General features: G+C 48.4%; 2 protein-coding genes across 2 annotated transcripts in view; both read right to left on the reverse strand.

Annotated features, from left to right (window-relative positions):
* DAZAP1 (DAZ associated protein 1) overlaps positions 1–22,503 on the reverse strand; it is a 157,238-nt gene that overhangs the window by 110,307 nt on the left and 24,428 nt on the right. The gene's annotated exons all lie outside the window — the stretch shown is intronic.
* LOC130494017 (calcium/calmodulin-dependent protein kinase type IV-like) overlaps positions 17,607–22,503 on the reverse strand; it is a 40,280-nt gene continuing 35,383 nt past the window's right edge. The window contains exons 9-11 of the mRNA XM_056867648.1: positions 19,811–19,937; positions 18,999–19,151; positions 17,607–17,894 (exon numbers count right to left, since the gene is read on the reverse strand). Coding sequence (XP_056723626.1) covers positions 17,607–17,894; positions 18,999–19,151; positions 19,811–19,937 — 568 coding nt within the window. The remainder of the gene's footprint in view (positions 17,895–18,998; positions 19,152–19,810; positions 19,938–22,503) is intronic.

Below are 22,503 nucleotides of genomic sequence, written 5' to 3' on the forward strand. Positions count from 1 at the left end.
GGACTCTATAGCAGTGTACCCCACTGAAGCCCCTCCCCAAACCCCACCCTCCTCACACTCCACCCCCCTAAATCTCTAGGTATTTCCCAACCCGGAGATGGCAACCCAAATAGTGGGAACAGGACCTTTTTGAAAATATCCTCCCCCCCCCCCCAAAAAAAAGGACAAGGCATTTTCCACCAGTGGGGGGCAAGCTGCCAAATGGCCGTCCCAATTTTGTTTGGGGGAAATAAATGTAACCCCAGCCCCACCCAGCCGCTGCTGGTGGGGCAGAAGAAGCCAGAGCCCCCAGCTAGGGTTGCCAGCTCTGGGGTGGGGAACTACCTGGAGGTTTTGGGGGGCGGAGCCTGAGGAAGGCGTGGTTTGGGGAGGGGGGGGCTTCAATGCCATAGAGTCCCCTCCCCCAAAGCATCCATTTCCTCCAGGGGAAACTGATCTCTGAAGATCAGCTGTAATTCTGGGAGATCCCCAGGTCCTACCTGGAGGTTGGCAACCCTAGACCGTGGTGAGGGGAAAGGTAGTTTCCTGGGGGGGGGTGTTTCCCAGATATAATGGGGGGGAGGACCCAACCGTACTCCCCCCCCCCTAATTCAGGGAGAAAGATCCCAAATCTAGACAGATAAAACCCTGGGGGAGGGAGTTGTCCACACTCCTCACTTCCGCCCTCCATTACATTCGAGCCGAACCCTATCTTTTTTTAATACCCTGAGCAAAATTAATTCCTTCCCCCCATGTATAAAACTCCCCCCCGTCGCTTATTACCTTAGCGCCAAAACTGCGGGCGACGGGAATCGAACCCGCATTCCGAGGGGAGGGGCCCCCACTGTTTTTGCCGCCGCGGAATGATGACGACACCGCTTCGCCTCCCCGCCCCCTTTTCAGCGTCGCTTTCCCTCTTCTCAAAGAACGTGAAGCCTCGGCTCTCCCTACTGGCGGGAACAGGAGCCAATCACGAAAGGGCTTCCTTAGGCCCGCCTTCCTTCGAACAAGGAGGGGGAAAGGGGACGTTTGCGTATTAATTTGGATCTTTACCAAATCCCTTTCCGAGGCTTTCCTCTCGGGACTCTAACGGATTAGAGGAGGAGCCAATCCAATTGCAGGGGTTTGCCTTTCCCCCCGTCCTAAAGGAGCAGAAGACCAACCAATCATGATTCAGAGTTTTGTTCTTCCTGCTCGCTCCTTCGCCATTCAAAACGGAGAAGGTGACGTTGGGTCTCCCCTGGATAAAGGGGGGCCTTTTAACGGTCTCTAGGAGGGAAGAGAGAGAAGAGCCAATCAGAAACTCGCTCCTCTCTTCCTTGTCCTCTGATTGGGTGTCAGGTTGTTTACACCTTTTCCCTAGTGCTAGATTTCTCCTACGCTTGCTCGGTCGCCCCCTCTCCTAACCTGGGGTTGCCAACCTCCAGGTGGTGGCTGGAGATCTGCAATTACAACTGATCTCCAGCTGATAAGAGATCAGTTCACCTGGAGAAAATGGCTGCTTTGGAGGGTGGACTCTATTGCACTATACCCCATTTATGTCCCTCCCATCCACAATCTCTGCCCTCCCCAGGCTCCACCGCCCCCCAAATCTCCAGGGTTTTCCCTGCTAGCAGAAATCTAATTGTTACAAACTGTATTCATAGATATTGTCGAAGGCTTTCACGGTCAGAGTTCATTGGTTCTTGTAGGTTATCCGGGCTGTGTGACCGTGGTCTTGGTATTTTCTTTCCTGACGTTTCACCATCAGCTGTGGCAGGCATCTTCAGAGGGGTAACACTGAAGGACAGAGTCTCTCAGTGTCAAGTGTGTAGGAAGAGTAATATATAGTCAGAAAGGGGTTGGGTTTGAGCTGAGTCATTGTCCTGCAAAGTATTAAAGGTAACGTGCAAATCATTGTCCTGTAAGAATCAAGATAATGTGCTAATGAGGGTGTGGTATGTTAATGTGGAACCATTGTATCCTGAACATTGTATACTGAGGCTCTTCATTAACAGATCACTTCAGGATACAATGGTTCCACATTCACATACCACACCCTCATTAGCACATTATCTTGATTCTTACACGACAATGATTTGCACGCTACCTGCAGAAGAGCGCAGGTTGACTGGGTCAGGGAAACCCGCTGCAGAGACACAACAATGCAACAGGTGCCTAAGTGCAGCAGGCTGGAAGGAGGTCAGAACAGTAAATCATGCAGAGACACACCCGAGAGTCTCCTCTGTGAGTTCGCTGAGGGTTTCATTAGTTCTGAGAATCACTGGCACATAATAATCACACACAGAGATAGTGGATAAGTAAATGACAATACGGTGTGTTCACCCATCTGGATGTGCATCAGAAAATATTGGACAGCTTGGGTTTGCCAGCTCTGGGTTGGGCAATACTTGGAGATTTTGGGGGTGGAGCCTGAGGAGGGTGGGGTTTGGGGAGAGACTTCAGTGGGGTACAATACCTCCCAAAGTGGCCATTTTCTCCAGGTGACCTGCCCTCGGTTGCCTGGAATCAGTTGTAACACCAGGAGTATCCCATTTGGGAACTTGTGGACATTGCTGTGGCTTAATATTGAACCTTTATGGACTTTGCTAGGCTTTGAATTACCATTGTATGGAAGAGATAATGTGGGGCTGAAAAACCAAGTTGAAACGGCCGTCCCCCATCTTTTGATCTATAAATTTTGGATCTATACCTGTTGGATTTATACCTGAGAATAACTTATGCCATTGGAACGGATCATCTTTGAAATATTTAAGAAGAGGACTTTTTTGCCTGTAAAATTACTAATTCCATGTATATATTGTAAATTGTCTAGTCACAGTTGTTAGGAATATTTGCTTCACACTGTTTGTCTCTCTTTTCTAGCACCTATTAATATTTGCATTTTGCTAACTGGCTCTGTGCATTTGTGTACCTTTTACCCGTGCTAATTTCCAAACCGCCAAGGTATAGCCACGAAGGTGCCTTTGTTTTGTTTTTGCTAACCACCTGGAGGGTGGCAACCCTACAGTGGCAGCCCTCTGCCAGCCACGGCTCAGGGCTATACAGATTTTGGAAAAGCTGTTCCCTGCTTCTTACGCTTAAGGGCATTCTAGTCCTAGAGAAATAGAGCAGAAGTCCAGTGGCACCTTAAAGACTTTGAGACTTGACTCCTTGTTCCTTGATGTCGTGGCCAGTCATATGATACAGCAGAACACTTCCGATTGAGGCTCCTTGCACCACATGTTCATTTTGGAAATTTAACTTTCTGATGGCATGGAAACACGCTGTGAATACTTATCAACATCTGAAAGCAATCCGCTGCGGTGGTTTCCACAATAGTTCCGGTTGGCAAGCTGAAGAAGTTTTTTTCCCGAAACGCGTGTTTGCCACCTACCTGCTAATTGCCGTTTACTGCTATTTTGTCTTTCTCATTCCTTGTTTTTCAGTGATTATATAAAGTGACTGCACAAATTATTTCAACACGTTGTTTATTAGTGCAATTTGTCACATTGTTGAATTGTAGCCCTTAGCGGCTTATTGATAGATTGTAGCCCTATGTGGCTTCTTATAGATGCTGTATGGGTTAATACTCATTTCATTTATTGACCCTCAGTGGCAATGTTGAATTAAGCCCTGCGAGGCATTCCCTGTGTGCTGTAACACATTACTCTCGAGTAAATTTCTTTCTGCTTTATTTTTTTGCTTGTTGATGAATGTAGTATAACATTGGGCCTTCATTACATATATATTTTTTCTTATATATATATTTACTTTTAGTTTTGAGCCTCGTGCTGCCTTCTCTCTCAGTCTATACTATTTCAGCACAGGTTACTATTTTTCCTGAACCTCCAGGTGGTGGCTGGAGATCTCCCGCTATTACAACTGGGATCAGTTCCCCTGGAGAAAACGCCCGCTTTGGCCATTAGACTCTATGGTATTGAAGTCCTTCCCCTCCCCAAACTCCTCCCTCCTCAGGCTCCACCCCCAAAATCTTCAGGTATTTCCCAACCTTGAACTGGCAACCCTAAACATGAATGCCCAGCGTGAGCTTTTGTAGGGTTGCCAACTCTGGCCTGTGAAATTCCTGGAGATTTGGGGGTGATGCCTCTGGAGGAAATCTGTCCACCAACCGTACAGTGGCACCTTAGGCCCTGGGCCTTGCTAACTCTGTTTGGGGTTGCATTATGGTTGCCAGGTCCCTCTTTGCAACCGGCAGGTTTTCGGGGCAGAGCCTGAGGAGGGTGGGGTTTGGGGAAGGGCTTCAATGCCATAGAGACCAATTGTCAAAGCAGCCACTGTCTCCAGGGGAACTGATCTCTATCGGCTGGAGATCAGTTGTAATAGTGAAGTGCCCCAAATAAGGGTATTTTACCTGTGGCACTATAAACTGCCCCTGCATGCAGAGGTCTTTAACATCACCTGGTCCTTTTAACTGGAGATGCCAGAGATTGAACCTGGGACCTTCTGCTTGCCAAGTAGAGGCTCTTCCACTGAGCCACAGCCTCTCCCCAAATTGAAAAGCAGCATGGTGTAGTGGTTAAGAGTGGTGGTTTGGAGAGGTGGATTCTGATCTAGAGAACCGGTTTGATTCCCCACTCCTCCACATGAGCGGCGGAGGCTAATCTGGTGAACTGGATTTGTTTCCCCACTCCTACACACGAAGCCATCTGTGTGACCTTGGGCAAGTCACACTCTCTCAGCCCTACCTACCTCACAGGGTGTCTGTTGTGGGGAGGGGAAGGGAAGGTGATTGTAAGCCAGTTTGAGTCTCCCTTAAGTGGTAGAGAAAGTCGGTATATAAAAACCAACTCTTCTTCTTCCTTCCTTGAACCAGCAGTGGCTACCATGATGGACACACATGAAGACACACTGTCTGACCTTATGCTGAACATTGGTCCATCAAGGTCAGTATTGTGTAATCAGACTGGCAGCAGCTCTCCTGGGTATCAGGTCAAGGTCTCTCACATCATTTACTATCTGGTGCTTAACTGGAAATGCCGGGAATTGAACCTGGGACCTTCTGCATGCAAAGCAGATCCTCCACCATTGAGCTATGCGCCCTCCCATAAATAAACTGAACGCCTTTACCTGCCTTATGCTGAATCAGATGATTGGCCTATCAAGATCAGTACCGTCTACTTAGATTGGCAGCCGCTCTCCATGGCCTCAGGCAGAGGTCTTTCCATATCACCTGCCCTGAATCTTTTAACGGGAAATGCCAGGGATTGAACTTGGGACCTTCTCAATGCAAAGCAGAGGCTCTTTCACAGAGCCACGGCCCCTCCCCACAAGAGAGATAAATCTCCATTCAGCAGCTTGTGTTCATTGCACATAGGAGCATTGCTCAAGAAAGAGCATCTACCACCTCTCATGTGGCACTTGAGTGTGCATGCATGCGTTCTCAATGATGCATACTCGGAACAACAACAAAAAGGGTCAGCTGGAATTTTATCTCCCTCTAGCTCTGCTTCCTCTAATGTTGGCTTCCAGGCGAGTGATAAATGAAATAAAAATGTTCACCAGGCCTCTAGACTGGCACATGTAACCTCTAGTAAGCTGTCAGATCAAATTAGACATTCTTGAAATGGCCAAAAACGCAGCAGTACAATTTCAGCCTCTAGAAGCCTACTTATGAATTGAACTAGCAATACAAATGCTAGTGTCCAGATCACAAGAAGTGATGGTATCGCTTTACTCTGCTCTGGTTAGACCTCACCTAGAGTATTGAGTTCCGTTTTGGTCACCGCAATTTAAGAAAAATGTAGACAAGCTGGAACGGGTCCAGAGGAGGGCAACGAAGATGGTGAGGGGTCTGGAGACCAAGTCCTATGAGGAAAGGTTGAAGGAGCTGGGGATGTTTAGCCTGAAGAGGAGAAGACTGAGAGGGGATATGATAACCATCTTCAAGGACTTGAAGGGCTGTCATAGAGAGGATGGTGCCGAGCTGTTTTCTGTTGCACCAGAAGGTTGGACCAGAACCAGCGGGTTGAAATTAAATCAGAAGTTTCCATCTAGACATTAGGAAGAATTTTCTAACATTTAGAACGGTTCCTCGGTGGAACAGGCTTCCTTGGGAGGTGGTAAGCTCTCCTTCCCTGGAGGTTTTTAAGAAGAGGCTAGATGGCCATCTGTCGGCAATGCTGCTTCTATGGCCTTAGGGAGAGCATGAGAGGGAGGGCACCTTGGCCATCTTCTGGGCGTGGAGTATGGGTCACTGGGGGCGTGGGGGGGAGGTAGTTGTGAACTTCCTGCATTGTGCAGGGGGTTGGACTAGATGACCCTGGTGGTCCCTTCCAACTGTATGATTCTAAATCATCCAAGTGATAAAATTCTAACAGCAGCAGCATCCATCCCAAATTAAACTTGTCAAAGTGTGATGTATTAAGGGACTGAAGCATACCTGCTTACCCACCAAACCACTAAATATGGGTAATCTGATCTTTTGTCGTTTTGTTTTTAAAATAATACCTTAAATATTTGATGGTGTACATTGATTATAGAGTTCCACCCCAGATAACCTTAGTGTGCAGCCAATCATTTGGAAACCTACTACTCAAAAACAGCAGGGAAGCTAGCCATTAAACCATCACGAGGTCTGAAAAAATCCATAAAGCGGGCTTAAAAGCCGAGAGCTTCGAAAATCCCTGCACACCTAAGCTTCCAGTAAATCATTTTAGGGCAAGAGGTCCAGTTTGTAAGCCTTATCCTGGGGCGTCAAGAGGGAAGCGAAGCGACCTCAAATGGGAACTCCATCTATTGTGATTTATTAGTTGAAGTCATGTCAGCTGGATGGTGTCTTAAAAGGGGTCAGCGATAGCACAGAGATCCCTGACCCGGATAGCCCAGGCTAGCCCGATCTCATCAGATCTCCGAAAATAAGCAGGGTCAGTCTTTGGATGGGAGACCACCAAGGAAGTCCGGGGTTGCTACGCAGAGGCAGGCAATAGCAAATCACCTCTGTATGTCTTTTGCCCTGACCTGGATGGCCCAGGCTAGCCTGATCTCATCAGATCCTGTTTAGCTTCCGAGAACAGGCTAGTCTGGGCCATCTAGGGCAGGGCGATACACACAGAGATAAAAAGATAGAGAGATAAAAAGATAGAGAGATAAAGAGAGAAAGAGAGAGAGAGATGACCCTCTCATCCTTTCCTGAAGGGAGGATTTTCATAATAGTGTTTATCTATTTTCATAAGGGTCTTTTAAAAATAATCAACGATTAACTAGTCAACGATTAACTAGTCAGTTTAAAAGCGGGCAGTGACTTTGGCAAAGGAAACCCTTTAAGGACTCTTTCTTAAACCACACGAGCTAATAAAGCATTTATTCATAAGCGAGCTGGAATGCCCGGAGAGAACAGCGGAGAATTAATAGCTTGAAAATGACGAGAAACTGCCGGGAGAAGCAGGACTTTGCTGAAAGGGATTAATTTCCAAGTAGTCACATCTTGCCCGCAGGGAGGGATTTGTATGTGGAATATAGTGATTTTATTAAGTGCAGTTTGGGAACCCGAGTCACTCCCATTCGCAGATGAATACAGAAAAGGCCCAGTAGCACCAACCGCTTGACCGGTGGAGCCCGTCTTAGAAAAATAATATCAGTTTTAGCATTCAGATGACACACAGAGATGTTTAGGCAGGCACGCTGGAAACTACGTTTTGTGGGCTAGTGCAGGAGTACATAGAGTGGTACATGTGATGCATAGTTGACTGACCGATTAAATCAGGTAGGCCCTTCTGCTGCACTTCATTCAAAACCCACCACCCCCAAGTGCAGTTGACACACATAAAGGGTCAAATAAAGCAAAATATCCAGGAATCTTGAAGATCCAGCGGCTTCCCGGCTGGCTTTTCCCATCCAATGGGAACTGGATCAAAGAGACAATTTAAAGGATTACCACCACCACCCCAAGTTTCAGTTTATATCCAACGAGCAGAGAGCTTGTTTTCCAGGATAAAACTACAACCAGTCATACTGGATCAGACCCAGGCCCATCAAGTCCAGCGGTCTCTTCACACAGCGGCCAACCAGGTGCCCCTAGGATGCCCACAAACAAGACGACTGCAGCAGCACCATCCTGCCTGTGTTCCACAGCACCCAAAATAATAGGCATGCTCCTCTGATACTAGAGAGAATAGGTATGCATCATGACTAGTATCCATTCTAACTAATAGCCATGAATAGCCCTCTCCTCCATGAATCTGTCTACTCCCCTCTTAAAGCCCTCCAAGCTGGCAGCCATCACCACATCCTGGGGCAGGGAGTTCCACAATTTAACTATGCGTTGTGTGAAGAAATACTTCCTTTTATCTGTTTTGAATCTCTCACCCTCCAGCCTTAGCAGATGACCCCGTGTTCTAGTATTATGGGACAGGGAGAAAAAAAACTTCTCCTTGTCCACTCTCCAAACCATGCATAATTTTATAGACCTCTATCATGTCTCCCTTCAGCCGCCTTCTTTCCAAGCTAAACAGCCCTAAGCGTCTTAACCGCTCCCCATAGGACATTTGCTCTAGTCCCCTAATCATTTTGGTTGCTCTTTTCTGCACCTTCTCAAGCTCTGCAATATCCTTTTTTAGGTGTGGTGACCAGAACTATACACAGTATTCCAAATGTGGTCTCACCATAGATTTGTACAAGGGCAGTACGATAGCAGCAGTTTTATTCTCTATTCCTCGTCTAATTATGGCCAGCATGGAATTTACCTTTTTCAAAGCAGCCGAGGCAGTGAGCTTTTGAATTTACATCTGAGCGGAAGACCCTTAATGTTTTTGAAGCTGCTTAGGTTCTTCTGCGTAGTTATTGATTTTACTTCACTTCTATGCCACTTTTCTCCACAATGGGGGCCTAAGGCAGCTCACATCTTTCTCCTCTCTACAGTTTTGTCCTCACACCAACCCTTTGAGGTAGGTTAGGCCGAGAGTGTGTGACTGGCCCAAGGTCACCCATCAAGCTTCCATGGCAGTATGGGGATTTGAATCTGGGTCTCCCAGATTCTACTCAGAAAGCCCTTCAGTTTTCTGGACCATCCACCAATCAAGTCATGATGCACGGGGGGGGGGGGGAGTCCATATTATGCCTTTTTAAAAACAGCCAGCAACAAAGATATTATAGTTACAGATAATTTTATTACCAGTTTATGCTTTTATATATACTTATGACATTGAAAAAAGCTTCCGTTCGGCTGAACTGCTAAATTGGTATAGCCTGAAATACACATCTATAACCTCACACCTGTTTCTTCCGATGCATTTGCATTGCAAGATCACCATGAATTCAGCGGGATAATGAATAAATATACGTCTTCAGAATCAGAAACCAAGAGATGGTTTGGGAACGTCAACCACTATATACTACTACAAACAGGTTTTGTTTTTTCTTTTTCGTCAGCACACAAAAGCCTCAGAAATAAGTGGGGTTTTTTTTTGCTCGGGAGGCTGGTTATGGGCAATGAAATGTTATCCCCCCCCCCAATGCAACAGTTCTGCCTACGCTTGCATTCACAGCGTCTCATAAGATCATAAGGAAAGCCATGCTGGATCAGACCCAGCCTCATCAAGTCCAGCAGTCTGTTCACACCATGGCCAACCAGGTGCCTCCAGGAAGCCCCCAAGCAAGACAACTGCAGCAGCATTGCCCTGTCTGTGTTACGCAGCACCCAATATATTAGGCGTGCTCCTCTGATCCTGGAGAGAACAGGTGTGCATCATGACTAGTATTCATTTTGACTAGTAGCCATGGATAGCCCCAACCTCCATAAGAACATAAGAAAAGCCCTGCTGGATCAGACCCAGGCCCATCAGCCTGTCACACAGTGGCCAACCAGGTGCCTCTAGGAAGCCCACAAACAAGACGGCTGCAGCAGCACCATCCTGCCTGTGTTTCACAGCACCTCATATAATGGGCATGCTCCTCTGATCCTGGAGATAACAGGTATGCATCATGACTAGTATCCATTTTGACCAGTAGCCATGGATACCCCTCTCCTCCATGGACATGTCCACACACCCCCACTTAAAGCCTTCCAAGTTGGAAGCCATCACCCCATCCTGGGGCAGGGAGTTCCACAATTTAACTATGCATTGTGTGAAGAAATACTTCCACGGGGAAAACGGGACTCCCTGCTTCCATCCCGAGTTTGTCCATGATCACCTGTCCTATTGCTGTGTGGAGTCGGTTGCAAGCTGGATTCCCGAAACTGAACACAGCTACCCAGCCAACATGGTGGCCGGTCACGGGATGGAGAAAGCAGCCACCTTGGTCGCTTTCTAAGATGGGAAAACGGGGAAGTTATTCACGCCTGCCAAGCCACAGCAGCTGGCTGACGTGGGAAGTTTGGCTTAGCGGATCACAACTTCCACAGGCCTGCACCAGCCGAAGAGGGGCTAGGGTCATCGCTGTGGTGAGCGATCCTAATGGGCAGCTGTTCTGTGACCTTTTAAAGAAAGTCCTCTTCTTAAAAAATAAAATAAATAATTAAGCGATTGCTGGATCAATTTGCCAAACGTTTAAAGGTGATGGCAACTGGTACCCTCCTTTTCTTCCCCTTTATACAAATATTTCCTGGCCAAAAGAGACAAAGAGTTCTAGCAAAAATGGCTGAATTTAAATCTCTCGAATGTCAGATTCTCCTTCCTTCCTTTTTGATGCTACCAGGGCAAACTGGCCTCGAGAATTTCACATCTAAACGCCGTAGGAAATTTCACACACGTTTTTTACTTCTTCTTGTGGAAGAAAACCGGGCCGCCACCCTAATCTGTAATCAGAGTTATTAACAAAATAAAACTTTCAATTAGCTGGGGGAAGGAGCAAATATGTGTTTGGAGAATTTGGGGGCCAGCGTGGTGTAGTGGTTAAGAGTGGTGGTTTGGAGCGGTGGACTCTGATCTGGAGAACTGGGTTTGATTCCCCACTCCTCCACGTGAGCGGCACTGGCTAATCAGGTGAGCCAGGTTCGATTCCCCACTCCTACACATGAAGCCTGTTGGTGACCTTGGGCTAGTCACAGCTCTCTTAGAGCTCTCTCAGCCCCACCGACCTCACAAGGTGCCTGTTGTGGGGAGGGGAAGTGAAGGTGATTGTAAGCCGGTTTGATTCTTCCTTAAGTGGTAGAGAAAATCGGCATATAAAAACCAACTCTTCTTCTTCTTATGGTCACAGACTTTGGTATGCCATTCTAGACAGATGAGAGTCCGCCGCTCATGTGGAGGAGTAGGGAAACAAAGCCGGTTCTCCAGATTAGAGTCCACCGCTCTTAACCACTACACCACACTGGCTCACCTACCACCTATCATTTTAGCTGAAGATGCCAGAGATAGAGCTTGGGACCTTCTGCATGCCAAGCAGATGCTCTACCACCGAGCCACAGGCCCTCCCTAGTTTGGCTCCGCAGAACTGGAGAAGTCCATTGTACCACACCTTGGACAGCGACTAGGACTTGTAGCATTTTTGCGGGGCAGTGCCAGCCGCTGCTGCTAAAGACTTCCTGGCATCGGAGGGAAATCACACGACAGGTATAATAACCACAGTCATTACAACACAGACAAAAGGGTGCAAGGGGCAGCACAATCCCATCCAGAGACAACGGACATAAGAACAGCCTCCTATACAAGTGCGCCTAAATCCAGCTGACCGACCATACAAAGATAGCCAAATAATGAAGTTTTTTTTTTAAAAAATGCATTGATTAAAATGAAAAAATCACTGTTCACAAGCCCTTCAATACGATGGTTTGGAAGGGGTGCAATGTTACCAAAGGCATGGGCTTCTTACGTTCTTACCGAGCGGGGTTTACCCACCCGCACGGTAGACGGGATCGCAACCCGACCACTCCCTAAAAACCAACGTGTCGGTTTGCTAATCGACTTTCTTCGCCTCCAAGGGCCAGCTCCTTGCCGATTCCCTGCTTCCCCGCTTGTTAAAAAAGGTGGCCCCTGCAGATTGCCTTCCCCGTGTCACCCAACACCCCAGCCAGCCTGCCAGACCTTAATTGCTTTCCAGTTCTGCGAAGTAATTAAACGGCAGGCCACAAAAATGAATAAATAAATAAATAAATGAGACCAGCCTTCCAACCGCGGCCCAAGACAAGGTTTGGGATGCATTAAGTAGGGGATTGTAAGCAACATCGTGCAAGCAGAAGCTTAGCCCTTGAATTTCAGGCAACCATTTAACCGGAGTATTGTGTTGGTGGTCCACATAGTGAGATGTCTTCAATCTTCTCTTCTTTAGACACTCGTCAAAGATTTATTGCAGAGGTCCAACACTTGAAAATGCTTACTACACCAGGCATGTTGAGGAAGAGTAGGCCAGGCATTAGCAACAATTGCCGATATTAGCAGCAAGATAATCCCTTCATAAGAATATAAGAAAAGCCCTTCTGGATCAAACCAAGGCCCATCAAGTCCAGCAGTCTGTTCACACAGTGGCCAACCAGGTGCCTCTAGGAAGCCCACAAACAACACGACTGCAGAAGCATTATCCTGCCTGCGTTCCACAGCACTTCACAGAATAGACATGCTCCTCTGATCCTGGAGAGAATAGGTATGCATCATGACTAGTATCCATGGATAGCCCTCTCCTCCATGAACATGTCCACTCCCCTCTTAAAGCCTTCTAAGTTGGCAGCCATCAGCACATTCTGGGCCAGGGAGTTCCACAACTCAACTATGCATTGTGAAGGAATACTTCCTTTTGTCTGTTTTGAATCTCTCACCCTTTATCCATGTTAGCAGTTCAGATGATGCCTTGATGGGACGGTCCTCTTGCGGATGGCTTTCTAGATGCTATCACTACGTAAGATCCCTTACGGGGCAGAAGAGCCCAATGGGTTAAGTCATGGCTGCTTTGAGGCTCAGAAATGTATCGGGAAGAAGAAATTCCATTCCGACTTAAGTGAGGATCGAGGCGAGATTGGGAGGAATATTTTGGCGTCGCTTCTGGCTGGAACTCTACACTGGAAAACTCAGGAAGGTTGAGGCTGAAAATACTTCCTGGGGGGAGTTGCTCCGACCAATGTGTTGGATGCTGTCAACCTGTGTTCCCAACGAAGCTTCTTTTAAGACACGTTGGGGAGTGTCTTCCGAGGGGTTCCTCTCCGATTTCTGTATCTTGGAACGGGTTTTACCCCAGGTCAGAGTGACGAAATGTAGCTTCATTATTTAGTGAACATAAGAACATTAGAAAGGCCCTGCTGGATCAGACCCAGGCCCATCAGGTCCAGCAGTTTGTTCACACAGGGGCCAACCAGGTGCCTCTAGGAAGCCCCCAAATAAGACGACTGCAGCAGTATTATTCTGCCTGCGTTCCACAGCACCTAATATAATGGGCATGCTCCTCTGATCCTGGAGATAATAAGGATGCACCATGACTGGTATCCATTTTGACTAGCAGCCATGGATAGCCCTCTCCTCCATGAACATGTCCATCCCCCTCTTCAAGCCTTCCAAGTTGGCAGCCATCGCCACATCCTGGGACAGGGAGTTCCACAGTTTAAACTATGCGTTGTGCGAAGAAGCGCTTCCTTTTATCTGTTTTGGATCTCTCCCCCTCCAGCTTCAGCAGATGACCCATCTCTGCTCTCTCCATACCACTGATGGGCGCTTCTTGTCTTCCTCAACATTTACACTATAAGCTCCTTGGGACAAGGGACTGGTCTTCTTAGCTCAGGATAATCTGCATGTCTTGTCTTATCAGTCCAAATATATCTATGAGGGGTCCCCAACCTTCTTCAGCCGGCAGGCACCTTTGGAGTTCTGATGCAGCGTGGTGGGCACAGCCACAAAATGGCCGCCACAGGAGGCGGGGCCGGCCACAAAATGGCCGCCGCCGCTTACCCTCCGCCACACAGTGGAGATCCTTGTGCTGTGGGGGCAGCTGCTGCCAAAGCAACATTTTAAAACATCTGCGTATCTCAAATCTTCAACGGCCCGTCAGAAACCCTGCTGGGCAAAAGCCCCACCGGGCCCTTCCCACTTTCTACAAGAAGAAAAAGATGAGTTGGTTTTTATGTGCCGACTTTCTCTACCGTTTCAGGCAGAATCAAACCGGCTGACAACCCCCTTCCCCTCCCCGCAATAGGCACCCTGTGAGGTCGGTGGGGCTGAGAGAGCTCTAAGAGAGTTGTGACTAGCCCAAGGTCACCCAGCTAGCTTCATGGGGAGGAGTGGGGAATCGAACCCAGTTCTCCCGATTAGAGTCCCACCGTTCCAAACCACCGCTCTTAACCACTACACCCACCACTGGGTGGGTGCCAGGAAAGGTGTCCGTGGGTGCCTGGCGTCCATGGGCACCACACTAGGGACCCCCAGTCTATATCAAGGCCAGTTTCCAGGCCGACAACATCCTCTCCTTTACTGTGACCAAGAACGGGGCCATGCAGATGAAAGAGAGGGCTATGCATAGGGTTGCCAACTCCAGGTTGGGAAATATCTGGAGATTTTGGGGGTGGAGCCTGGGGAGGGAAGGGTTTGGGGAGGGGAAGGACTTTGATGGAGTATAATGCCATAGAGCCCACCTTCCAAAGCGGCCGTTTTCCTCCAGGTGAACGGATCTCTGTTGCCTGGAGAACAGTTGTAATAGCGGGAGATCTCCAGCTACTACCTGGAGGTTGGCAACCCTAGCTATGCAAATAGAATTGTTAACAGAGGGGATCACCTGGGGCCAGGTGTGTACCCCTTTATGTCCTGACCCAGTGCAGTACCCCTTTATGTCCTCCTAGACAACACCTGCACTTTTCTACTACAGGGGAAATTAACGTGTGCTCGGGGTGGCGTGGGGGGGTTATCCCAAGAGCAGATCCGGCCATCCATCCTTAGCCCCCACTAACAGTACTCCCTCATCTGGCAATGCCGTGCGCATCTGTGCACGGAGCACCAAGAGACACATTGCGCCTCCACAGATGCATGGCCCCTTGCAAAGAAAGGCATTTTGCTTGCTGATAGGCATAGTCCTAACAGGCACCCTCTAGTGTCCCTTGAACACATGAACCTGCCTTCTACTGAATGAGACCCTTGGTCCATCAAAGTCAGTATTGTCTACTCAGGCTGGCAGCGGCCCTCCAGGGTCTCAGGCAGGGGTCTTTCACATCACCTACTTGCCTGGCCTCTTTAACTGGAGATGCCGGGGATTGAACCTGGGACCTTCGGCATGCCAAGCAGATGCTCTGCCATTGAGCCACAGCCCCTCTATATGTCTCTCTAGGGTCTAAGGCAGGGGTCTTTCACATCACCTACTTACCTGGTCCCTTTAACTGGAGATGCTGGGGACTGAACCTGGGACCTTCCGCATGCCAAGCAGAGGCTCTGCCACTGAGCCACAGCCCCTCCCCTCCCTTCCATTCACTCCCTTTATTGCTGGGCAGGTCAGTGCCTCCTGACTGGAGGGAGTTACGTGCTGTCTCTACATTGAAAATCATGTCACCTACCCTCTCTCCCCCGCACACCCAGCAAAGGCTAACGGAAATGAGGCCAGGGCAGAACAGACTCACAGAGATGCGACGGACAGCCTCTCCTGAAGGCAGACAGATCTGCTGCATGAAATGCGGCTGGATCACAGTCTAACGCAGACGCCCAGCAGAACCACTTCCCCCCACTGCCAGAAATACACCCTGGAGGCTCTTCCGGGTATATTTTGCCCTTACCAGACCCTTTCTGTCGTTCTATTGATTAATTTCTGGCGGTTCTCCCAAAGCACGCTGGAGAGCCCCAGCCGGCAGAAGACGGCAGCGACCGAGCCAGCAAATCAATCCCTGGCATCTGGGTGATCTAATGTTCAGACGGCGCTGTCTGTTTACTGTCTCTTTCTATGTCTCTATAATTTAAATTGTCATTGTCATAACGATCATGAACTAGGATCATCTACTGTTACAGATCACAACCTCTTCCCTGTATTCAGCGAAAGGCTACTTACACAATAGCATAACACCATCTCGTCCTAACTGAGCCCGGCCCCTTAAAATGGAAAGCAATGCTATACTCCTAGCGTCGAAATTTTTTACAAATGCAGCCTCCGGAACTGCTTTCTCGAGGAGAGGAAGAGGAGGACGGAAGAGAGGGAGGGAAAATGTAACCCTCTCCTCCCCTGACATTTGTCACTGGGGGAAAAAACAATCCCAAACGGCCTTTACTCCTGTTGGGGGGGAAAGATACAAGTCCCTAGTGGGGTAAAACCAGCTCAGGGGTAGAGGAAACACACATGAACACATGAAGCTGCCTTATACTGAATCAGACCCTTGGTCCATCGGGGTCAGCATTGTCTACTCAGACCGGCAGCAACTCTCCAGGGTCTCGGGCGGAGGTCTTTCCCATCACCTACTTGCCTGGTCCCTTTAACTGGAGATGCCGGGGATAGAACCTGGGACCTTCTGCATGCAAAGCCGATGCTCAACCACTGAGCCACAGCCCCTCCTCCTTGTTCCCAAGACAAAAGGTCTACAATTTCCCCCTCTCTCCCACTCCTCTCCTCTTTGATAAACCAACCCTGGCAATAAATCAATGTTTTTTTTAAAAAAAGATATCTGCAATACATGGGAAGAAATAACGAGTAGCTGATCTTTGAAAGGAATTTTGGGGGCAATAATTCAAAGGTACATTCCAATCTTTCAATTTTTTTTTAAAAAAAGACTGTCTAAGCTGCTTTGCCCCCGCGCGACTGCCAAGGCGGCCTCACTGGGATTGTGCCAACCTCCCAGCTGAACGTCTGTGCTGTTCTTCGTGGCAAAGCCCTCTTCCAAAAGCCGCCAAGTGGAATTTGCGGTTCGGCTGCTGTTCAGTGTGCATTTGTGAGACTTCTCATGGCTGCTGAGCGACCCCTTGGTTTGCTGGGGTTTTCGAGAGGCAGGGCGACAACCTTTTCAAATAAATAAGAAACTGAGATAATCTCCCCCTTTCAAAACAATATCCCAATGAAAGCTGTTGCCCTTCTTTTTGCTAAAACTGTCAACAAGATTCCAAAATTGATGACAACAAAAAGCATCACATGAACACACAAAGCTGCCTTCTACTGAACCAGACCCTTGGTCCATCAAAGTCAGTATTGTCTACTCAGACCGGCAGCGTCTCTCCAGGGTCTCAGGCAGGGGTCTTTCACACCACCTCTTTACCTAATACCTTTAACTGGAGACGCCGGGGACTGAACCTAGGACCTTCTGCATGCCAAGCAGATGCTCTACCACTGAGCCACGGCCCCTCCCCAAATCCCTGATATACCTGAATTTTAAAAATCGAAATTTCCACTGTGTGTCAAATCCGGGGCATGGTTTCAAAGCAGGCTGCTTGTCTCTCTTTTGTGGGGCTCTAAGGGTGGGACACCCCTGCCCCAAGCAACCCACTCAGTCGCTTTCCTCTGCTACCCTATTTCTTTTTTTAAAACAGCGGGGCATTAAAACACGTTTATGTTTTGGGAAACGTTAAGGGGATGGGGTAAAGTCCGTAGCATGAGCTAAACTGTTCGTCGAAGCCAGGGTCCGGTCCACATGCAACAGTTATACACAACCACGTTATTTCTCCGTCAGCACGAGTTTCCCCTCCCTCTGCACGCTCTCTCAATCGGCAGGTGGCTTTTGCGGGGGGGTCTATCCACGGCGCGGTGGGGGAATAGACTCTGCCCCCTGGAATGGTTGGCCGGAGCAAAAGTGCTGGGCTTTGGCAGGGTTAACTCGGGCAGCCGCTGCCGTTCATCGCAACCTCCGGGGCGACGGAGTACTCGATTCGGAAGGATTCAAGGGCCTCCGCATCGGCCGAAGGGGCTGCCGGGTCAGCCTCTGGCAAACTGGTCCCGGAGGGTTTGCTGTAAAGGTCGTCTTCGCCAACGTGGGGGCTCTCTGCTCCCTGGTCCAGGCGGGGTTCTTTGGCCGTGTCCGGATGACGCCCGTTTCGAGAACCGTCGTGGTGGCTGTGGTTGCCCAGACGGCTAGAAGCCACGACCGCCTTCATTGCCGCCTGTATAAAACAAGGTGAGAGAGGATATTTGGTGTTTACAAAATACATTTGTGACTTGCTCTGCTGGTCCCCTGTGCAAAAAACCCAAAACCTCACAACAAAACAGAAGAAGAAGAAAGAAGAAGAAGAGTTGGTTTTTATACTTTTCTCTACCTTTTAAGGAGTCTCAAAGTGGCTTACAATCGCCTTTCCTTCCTCTCCCCACAATAGACACCTTGTGAGGCAGGTGGGGCTGAGAGAGTTAGGAAAGGACTGTGACTAGCCCAAGGTCACCCAGCAGACTTCATGTGTTTGAGTGGGGAAACCAACCCAGTTCACCAGGTTAGAGTCTGCCACTCGTGCAGAGGAGTAGGGAATCGAACCCGATTCTCCAGATTAGAGTCCGCCGCTCATGCGGAGGAGTGGGGAATCAAACCCGGTCTCCCAGATTAGAGTCTGCCACTCATATGGAGGAGTGGGGAAACCACCCTGGTTCACCAGATTAGAGTCCACTGCTCGTGTGCGCGAGTGGAGACTCAAACCAGGCTCTCCAGATTAGAGTCCACTGCTCTTAACCACTACACCCTGCTGGCTCTCAACAGCAGCAAGCAGAACAAACATGTGGAAGATTCTTAAATTTGCAGGACTGAAAGCACAGTCCCCAGCACAGAAAACAGATAATAAAAACGAGACCGAGTGATCCTAAGCAGCCCTGTACAGAATCCTACTGACATCTAATCAGTGGGACTTTCCTGGGATGGGACTGCAGCTAAAATTAAACACCATCTGGAACATGGCAGGTTTCGGCAGGTTCTGGAAGGCCTGAGGCAAAGGCTTGTATCAAACTTCCTGGAGGAGAGCGTTCCGTAAAAAGAGGGGGCCAACGCAGAAAATGCCCTGCTCCGGACAGCGATCAGCAGAAGGCATGCGAAGCACGGCCGCTGGATGATACATCTCAAACTGGAGGTAGGTTGGTCTCACTTCATCAAGAGCAAGGCTCCACGGTTTTCCATTCAAGATCCCTCCCGAACACAAGATTTCTACCTACACACTCACAATCTGAGAAACTCCAGTGAGGCGTTCTGTCTCCCCACCACCCCACCCCAGGCCTTTCTCAGCCCTTACCTTCAGCTTCCTTCTCGCATTGAATTCCTGTAGTTTCTTCTGCGTACTGTCCATGTGAGCAAACTTAGCAGCTTTGCCCATGACCCAGGGATGCTCCAGAGCCTGCTGCACCGTCAGCCTTTTCTGGGGATCCAAAACGATCAGTTTTTGAACCTGCCCGGAAGAGAGCAATCGTGATAAACACCAGCGATGACTGGGAACGCGGAGGCCTTCGTAGCAGCGGCAGAGTGTCCACGCGGTGGTTTTCCCTGCATTCTCCTTAACCCAGCCTAGGGTTGCCAGGTCTTCCCTGGCCACTGGTAGGGGATAAGAACGTAAGAAAGGCCCTGCTGGATCAGACCCAGGCCCATCAAGTCCAGCAGCTATTTGCTATTGCCAAATTTTTCGCAACCCCCAAATTCAGTTATGCGACCCCATAGGGGGTCACGACACAGTTTAAGAAGCATTGGTTTAGTAAAGCTTCTTAAACTGTGGGTCAGGACCCCCTATGGGGTTGCGTAACTGAATGTGGGGGTCGCGAAAAATTTGGCAACAGCATGCAAATTAGTATGCAAATTTGCTTTCGTCTCAAATAAATGGTAAAATTATATGTATACCAAAGCACTGTTTTAAAATACATACATTTATTGTTACTGCCATTGCTTTAAAATAAATTTCTTTATGATTTGTTATCAGTAAATGTTTGACTTGTGTACCTATTTTATATACCTAGATACCCGGGGCCGCGTAAAAATTTCTCGGGCGAAAAGGGGTCGCGGGTGGAAAAAGTGCCAGAAGCCCTGGTCTAGTAGACAGGACTCAAAATTACTCACCAAATCTTTCGCGTTGAGCGACACCTCGTCCCACCAAGGAGAGACAAATTCGTAGTCACAGTTTAGAATCCTGCTGTACATATATTGATCCCCTCTCGGGTCGAAGAACGGTTCGAAGCCACACAACCTGGGGATTAAAAAAACACAAAACCAGGCATGAAGCAAAAACCAGGTCACAAGCAAAAACGAGAGCCAGCGTGGTGTAGTGGTTAAGAGCGGAGGGGTTTAATTCCAGTCTGAGCCAAAGGCTGTTGTTTTGGTTTTGGTGCAAGAGGGTCAAACGCTGGACTTCTGCGGCTGGAACCTCTGAAGTGTTAATCCTAAAAAGCGGCTGGAGGGTTACTGGGGAAGGGAGGGTTTAAATTCCCTTCCCGGGCCTTATCCCCTACCGGGGCTTAGAATCCCAGAATCATAGAGTTGGAAGGGACCACCAGGGTCATCTAGTCCAACCCCTGCACAATGCAGGGAATTCACAACGACCTCCCCCCTCCACACCTCTAGTGACCAGGAGATGGCCAAGACGCCCTCCCTCTCATCTTCTGCCTAAGGTCACAGAATCAGCATTGCTGACAGGTGGCCATCTAGCCTCTTCTTAAAAACCTCCAGGGGAGGAGAGCCCACCACCTCCCGAGGAAGCCTGTTCCACCGAGGAACCGCTCTAACTGTTAGAAAGTTCTTTCTAATGTCTAGGGGAGGGCGGCACTTTTGGTTAGGGAAACCGTGCAGGCGGGGGAAAGTGATGCCCTGCTCCCAGCGTGGGTGTAGGGGTTAAGAGCGGCGGACTCTAATCTGGAGAACCGGGTTCGATTTCCCCACTCCTCCACATGAGCAGCAGACTCTAATCTGGAGAACTGGGTTCGATTCCCAGCTCTTCCACATGAGTGGCGGACTCTAATCTGGAGAACCGGGTTCGATTTCCTCACTCCTCCACATGACCGCCGGACTCTAATCTGGAGAACCCGGTTGGTTTTTAGGCCCTGTGTTTTTAAATGCAATTGTGCTCGATATATAATAAAAACAGATTTACTGGTTGCCATATTAGATTGTGTTTAGCTCAATCCCTTTGGTTTCCCCTGACTTTTAGGTTGAGTTTCTTTCTGTGCATTCCTAAGGAGAGTTACTCCAGTCTAGTCCCCATTCATTTCAGTGTGCTTAGACTGCGGTAACTCTCCTTAGGAACACACTGCTTGTTCCCCTTTTTCAATATTTCAGTTAACAAGCAAATGTATTTGAACGTAATCGATTGAACAGATTACTTTTTAATTAACTGACTAATTTATTCTTGGTTTTTTTCCCCGACAGGACAGACTAGCACGTCCCAGAGCCTGTAAAGAAAAGGAATGTTTTCAAGCTGACAATTCCCCTGCGACCGCAGAACAGATTTTTAATACACACACTCATTCACCAACCATCTGCTGCTTTGCTGTCTTCCATTCCAATGTCCATTCAGTCAGAAAGGGAAACGCACACGCTCATGTTTTACTAAAAAGCCTCGGGGCCCCACTGCTTTAAACTTGGCTAGAGATTGCAAACGGGGGAATCCAAAACAAACACGTTTGGATTGGCCACGGCAGCCATCTGTTTCCGCCAACACATGCGCGCGCACAGGCGCACACAACCCAGCAAAAATAAAAGGCGGTCGAATTGTGACATTAGCCATATATAGAGGTGAAACAGGGAAATATGAATATCCTATTATGAAAATGAGAATTTATGAAGTGGTAAAGGGGATATATGAATTATGCAATGATATGTAATTGAATTGGAACAACGTACGAGACATATCTAGCAGGCACTTCTTGTTATAGTTAGGTGCTGAAAGGTAGAACTGTTTAAAAATAATAACAACATGATAATGTTTTTAAAGTTTAAACTAATGCAGTAACTGGTATAAAATGGTGGAATTTATATTTTCGTGTAGTAATATTTTTTAACATTGACAGAAAATATCCCAACAGTAAATATAGCAGGGATTCTAATAATAATGCTTCAGGTGGTTGTTTTACCTTGCTTATGTTTATGATTTTTTCCTTTTCTTCCCCCCCAGTATCCCTTTTTGATTTTGTATCCCATACTTAAAAAAATCAATAAGATTTTTAATCAAATAAAATAAAAGGCGGTCAGACCTAGCTTTGAAAATTCTGCTCAGAGTTGACGGGAAAGGCACGGAAAGGCCCCAGCTTCCTTTTACCCCTTCTGCCTGTCGAGGTGCAGTTCCAAGCATGCCTACTCTGAAGTAAGCCCAGCGGAATTCCACGGACCGAACCACACGCTGGTTGCATGCATTTGGTGGTGGAAAGTGCCATCAAGTCGCAGCTGACTTATGGCGACTCCGCAGGGTTTTCAAGGAAAGAGACGAACAGAAGTGGTTGTGCCATTGCCTTCCTCTGCATAGCAACCCTGGACCTCCTTGGTGGTCTCCCATCCAGGTCCTAACCAGGGTGGACCCTGCTTAGCTTCCAAGAACTGATGATATGGGGCTAGACTGGGCCATCCAGGTCAGGGCAAGAGATTTTTAGAGGTGGTTTGCCATTGCCTTCCTCTGTGTAGTGACCCTGGACTTCCTTGGTGGTCTCCCATCCAAATACTGACCAGGGCTGACCCTGCTTAACTTCCGAGATCTGACGAGATCAGGCTAGCCTGGGCCATCCAGGTCAGGACTGTATTTAGGCATCACAAAATGCAGAACCGTC

This window comes from Euleptes europaea, chromosome 2, assembly GCF_029931775.1.
Source record: "Euleptes europaea isolate rEulEur1 chromosome 2, rEulEur1.hap1, whole genome shotgun sequence".
NCBI classification, from domain to species: domain Eukaryota; kingdom Metazoa; phylum Chordata; class Lepidosauria; order Squamata; family Sphaerodactylidae; genus Euleptes; species Euleptes europaea.